Consider the following 5000-nt stretch of genomic DNA (forward strand, 5'->3'; position numbering starts at 1 on the left):
TTGCTTTTACATTAAAACTGTTACACTTCAAAACATTATTACACGAATTCTGAGATCGTTAAATAACTCCCAGACAGCAACATATAAAACACTGAATATCCAAAGGTCTCTTAAGCACAATCAAAGCCAAACTGGGTAATTATTTTTAAGTATTATTAAACATTTTTAACTTTCTCAGATTTTTAACAGGAATTGAGCGGAATCTCGTCCTAAATAATGATTATTTGAATAATACACTCTTTACAAAAATAAATATATTCTATATAAATTACAACACTCTGAAAGAATTTACATAGTAATAAAATAATTCACTGGAACAAATTCAATTTGAAAAAAAAAATTAGATTGAGACAAAAAAATGTTGCGATCAGAAAATTTAATAAGAACTTGACTTGAATTATTATATCCGAATAAGAAAAGAAATATTGCAATGAAAATAATGCAAATCCCTGAAATAATTCTGAAATTATACAATGTTTAAGTTTGACTCTTAATGAATGATAGTTAACCAGATCACTTTACCTAATTTATCCTGCCTACAGGGTTGTTTACAAAGAAGAGAGGAGATACTAAAACGCACTGAATACTTTCGACATATACACTGGATTAAGTGCGGGAGAGAGAGAGAGGGAGAGGGGAAGGATTCTATTTACAAGCTACAGTTTTATCTCAGTCTACGGTAACCTAACCTTGGTCACCTTTTATATGAGATTTGGCGAATTCCGTAAGGTTCCAACTTATTTGGAAGCATGGCCTCTGCCTAAGGGTGTCAGAGTTTCCAACTAGATAAAAACGTCAAGAGGCAAATCAGGGAGTTTCAGGCAACTCTCAGATGCACACCAATGCACCCGCGAAACGACTATCCCAGGTCCCTTCTAGCTCTGTCTACCTATTGTCCCCGGATTAAAATAAAGATAACATCTTCTCTCCGGGCCTTCACAAAGTTTCTAAAGCAGCACGCAATACATCATAAAATATAAAAGAACATCACCTAAGCCCTTATTCATATCTGGCACGAATCCTTCAACACTTCAAAGAAGCTACGTAAGACTTCGTAGCAAACATACGTGACATAAAAAGTTAATTCCTGAAAAATACGTAAATTCACATATATTAACTTGAATAAAAAGATACAATGAAATTTACTACGAAAGTCTTACTTAATTTACATAAAATACTTATATCTACACGAGAGGGGCTCATTTAACGGCTGGGGATCATCTTTTTAATGCACAAATGAAAACAATACAGTATAAATAAATCTAAATAAAGTTATTAATAAACTACAATATATATATATATATATATATATATATATATATATATATATATATATATATATATGTGTGTGTGTGTGTGTGTGTGTGTGTGTGTGTGTGTGTGTGTGTATGTATATAATATATATATATATGTGTGTGTGTGTATATATATATATATATATATATATATATATATATATATATATATATATATATATATATATATATATATATATATATATATATGTATATATATATATATATATATATATATATATATATATATATATATATATATATATATATTCATTAAAATGCTCAATTTTCCATGTACAGTATGTAATATGAATGAAATAGACCCACAATCTAAGAAAAAGGAATTTTATTTTGAGCTTTCAAAAGAGACCATTTCCCTTCCTCTTCAGAAAACAAATTTTTTGTTTTCAATAGATTCATTAGGAAGTGGTTTCCTATTCTGTCAAGAAACTCCACTTCAGTTTCTAAGCTACGATTGAATTCTGGACACTGTGTAGCCATATTTAATAGATTTATTTTACCACTATATTTCCCATTGCCAATCAATATGTCTTCAACTTATCTCTATAAATGAGACAGACACTGAATTGAACTTCAGTCTCCTAACGGCTTTAGGCCTGACGTAATGTACACTCTTGACTTAATGAAGACATCACTACATCAGTTGATTATAAGTTAAACTAAACTAAGGTAATATATAAGAATATTACTTACAAGATTATTTTGTAGAACGTGGCATGAAGAGGCAAAACCTAATGAATGGGAGTTAGGAGTGTTGGTGAAAATAGCAAAAGAAAAGGAGACCTGACTGATTGCAATAATTACAGAGGCATATGACTTACATCAATTGTTATGAAAATATATAGTATGCTTATTCTAAAGAGACTGGAGAATCAGATTGATGAAAAGCTGAGAGATGAACAAGCAGGCTTTAGAAAAGGTACAAGTTGTACTGACCAAATTTCTAATTTGAGACATGTTGTACAGCAATGCGTAGAATATAGAAATCCCCTATTGTTGGCATTTGTGGACTATGAAAAAGCCTTTGATAGTGTGCACCGGCAAATTTTGTGGAGAGTCTTGCGTTATTTGGGAATTCCTCTTAAATATGTAAATTTGATTGTCTGTTCATGAGCATAGCGAGAACAAAGTTAATGTCAATGGAGTCTTATCAGATGAATTTCCAATGAACAGCGGAGTACTCCAAGGGAATGTGTTGTCACCTATGGTGTTTATCCTCTTCATAGATTTTGTAATGTGTAGAACAGTCAGAGATGGTGGAGAAGGATTAGATTGATTTGATGATAGGAATTTAGTAGACCTAGAGTATGCTGATGATGCTGTCCTTGTTAGTAGAAAACCACAAGATTTGCAATGTTTGCTTAGCAGAATGCATGAAATATCATGCGAGGTTGGGCTGAAGATGTATAGAAGAAAGACAGAGGTGATGAGAATGGATTATGCAATGGAAGATGAAATATCATTGGAAGGAGAAAGAATTAATGATGTAGAATTATTTAAGTATTTAGGAACTATGATCTCCAATACAGGGTCTTTAGAATTAGAGTTTAGTGAAAGATTGAAAAAGGTAAATCAGACAATGGGTAGGTTAAGTAAAATCTGGAAATCAAATTGCCTGAAATTACATATAAAAATCAGACTATATATCAGTTTAGTGAGATTGGCGTTAATGTATTGACATGAGTCATGGTTTGACAATGAAACAATCTCCAATAGATTTAGATTTGAGAACAAAGCCCTCAAAAGGATATTCGATGTTAATGACAGAACAGGATTAGAAACAAAACTATAAGAAATATTACTCTAGTGCCATATGTGGATGAGATCATCATGAGTGGAAGATGAAGATGGTATGGGCATGCTCTTCGCATTCCCCAAAAGAGATTTGTTCACCAAACGTTCAGCTGGGCTCCATAAGGTACTAGAAGAGTTGGAAGACCCAGACCTACATAGCTGAGGATTATGCAGTGTGAAGTAGGAGATGATGTATGGAGAAGTATTGAATGACAATCTCAAGGTAGAGACGACCGGCGAAATCTAACTGAGGCCCTTTGCATCAATAGGCGTAGTGGGAGCTGATGATATATATATATATATATATATATATATATATATATATATATATATATATATATATATATATATATATATATATTTAAATATTTATATGTATATATATGATTATATATATGTGTGTGTATGTATAAAGGTTGTAGGTTGGCCATGGCACCTGCCACCTGATGAGATACTACCGCTAGGGAGTTATGGGGTCCTTTGACTGGCCAGACAGTACTTTATTGAATTTTTCTCTCGGGTTACGGTTCACTTTCGCTTTGCCTACACTATTCTTTAGAGATTCTCCTATGTCCTCATACACCTGACAACACTTGAGAGTACCAAACAGTTCTTCTTCTCCCAAGGGGTTAACTATTGTACTGTAATTATTCAGTGGCTAATTTCCTCTTGGTAAGGGTAAAAGAGACTCTTTAGCTATGGTTATCAGCTATTCTAGGAGAAGGACACTGCCAAATCAAACCATTGTTCTCTATCTTGAGTAGTGCCATAGCCTCTGTACCCTGGTCTTCCACTGTCTTGGGTCAATTTTCTTGCTTGAAGGTACACTCGGGCACTATTCTATCTTATTTCTCCTCCTCTTGTTTTGTAAAAGTTGTTATAGTTTATATAGAAAATATTTATTTTAATGTTGTTGCTGTTCTTGGAATTTCTTTTTTCTTTGTTTCCCATCCTCATTGGGCATCCTGCTTTTCCAACTAGGGTTATACTTAGCCAGTAATAATAATCGTAATAATAATATAAATATTAAGCCTCTAAGTCCCACCCCCAAGTTAATGAGAATTTTACTAAAGTCCCAGGACCTCAATTAAATCCTTTCAACATTAAGGTATTTGATCTAAAAATTCAGCTGTTTGTCATGAAACTGAATAAATTTCATATACATTGGTTTATAGCTTTATACATTTTATAAGTTCTGAATAATGCTTGTAAATAAGAAAAGTAAATTAAAAATATCTGAAATAGATTTCGCATCATTGTGGTATACATCTAATAGGATTAAGAGGGTTAAATGCACATTAATTAAGTTTACTGTATTAGAGATAATAAGCTTGAATACATATAATTTTTTTCAGGCTGCCTTTTATATATTCTGCATCGGAATATTGATATCCACCGCAGCCTTCCTGATGGAGAGGATCACTTTCAGTTGTATTAAAAGAAAGTAAAGTTTTATTCTTATATTTACACTGAGGAAAAAAAATATATTTTCACAGAAAATTTGCACATAAGAGGAAGTTTTGTGATCAGACGACTTAATAAAGAGAAAAAGTATTTCAATTTTATTTTCCTTCCCAGTCACCAAAACATCTGTGGTAGTATCAGATTTAAAATATGAATAATTCAGTTATTAGTATATTATTGTGTTTGATCTAGAAAATTATTAACTTTTATATATATATATATATATATATATATATATATATATATATATATATATATATATATATATATATATATATATATGTGTGTGTGTGTGTGTGTGTGTGTGTGTGTGTGTGTGTGTGTGTGTGTGTGTGTGTGTGTGTAAATATCACCCACGAATGGCATTTAATACCGAATTCTATCTTGGGAATAAATATCCACTTGCAATTCATTTTATGGTAACAG

General features: G+C 31.7%; 1 protein-coding gene across 6 annotated transcripts in view; it reads left to right on the plus strand.

Annotated features, from left to right (window-relative positions):
* LOC137650247 (probable glutamate receptor) overlaps positions 1-4664 on the plus strand; it is a 220340-nt gene extending 215676 nt beyond the window's left edge. For 3 of the 6 annotated variants that reach the window (XM_068383525.1, XM_068383528.1, XM_068383526.1), the window contains one exon: positions 543-698. In XM_068383525.1, the coding sequence (XP_068239626.1) occupies positions 543-683 (141 nt within the window). In that variant the 3' untranslated portion in view covers positions 684-698. Of the gene's footprint in view, positions 1-542; positions 699-4465 lie in introns of those variants that run through there. The other 3 variants (XR_011045945.1, XM_068383527.1, XR_011045946.1) reach the window with 2 other exon arrangements.
* The last annotated feature ends 336 nt before the right edge of the window (positions 4665-5000 follow it).

Source organism: Palaemon carinicauda, chromosome 11 (genome assembly GCF_036898095.1).
Source record: "Palaemon carinicauda isolate YSFRI2023 chromosome 11, ASM3689809v2, whole genome shotgun sequence".
NCBI lineage: Eukaryota > Metazoa > Arthropoda > Malacostraca > Decapoda > Palaemonidae > Palaemon > Palaemon carinicauda.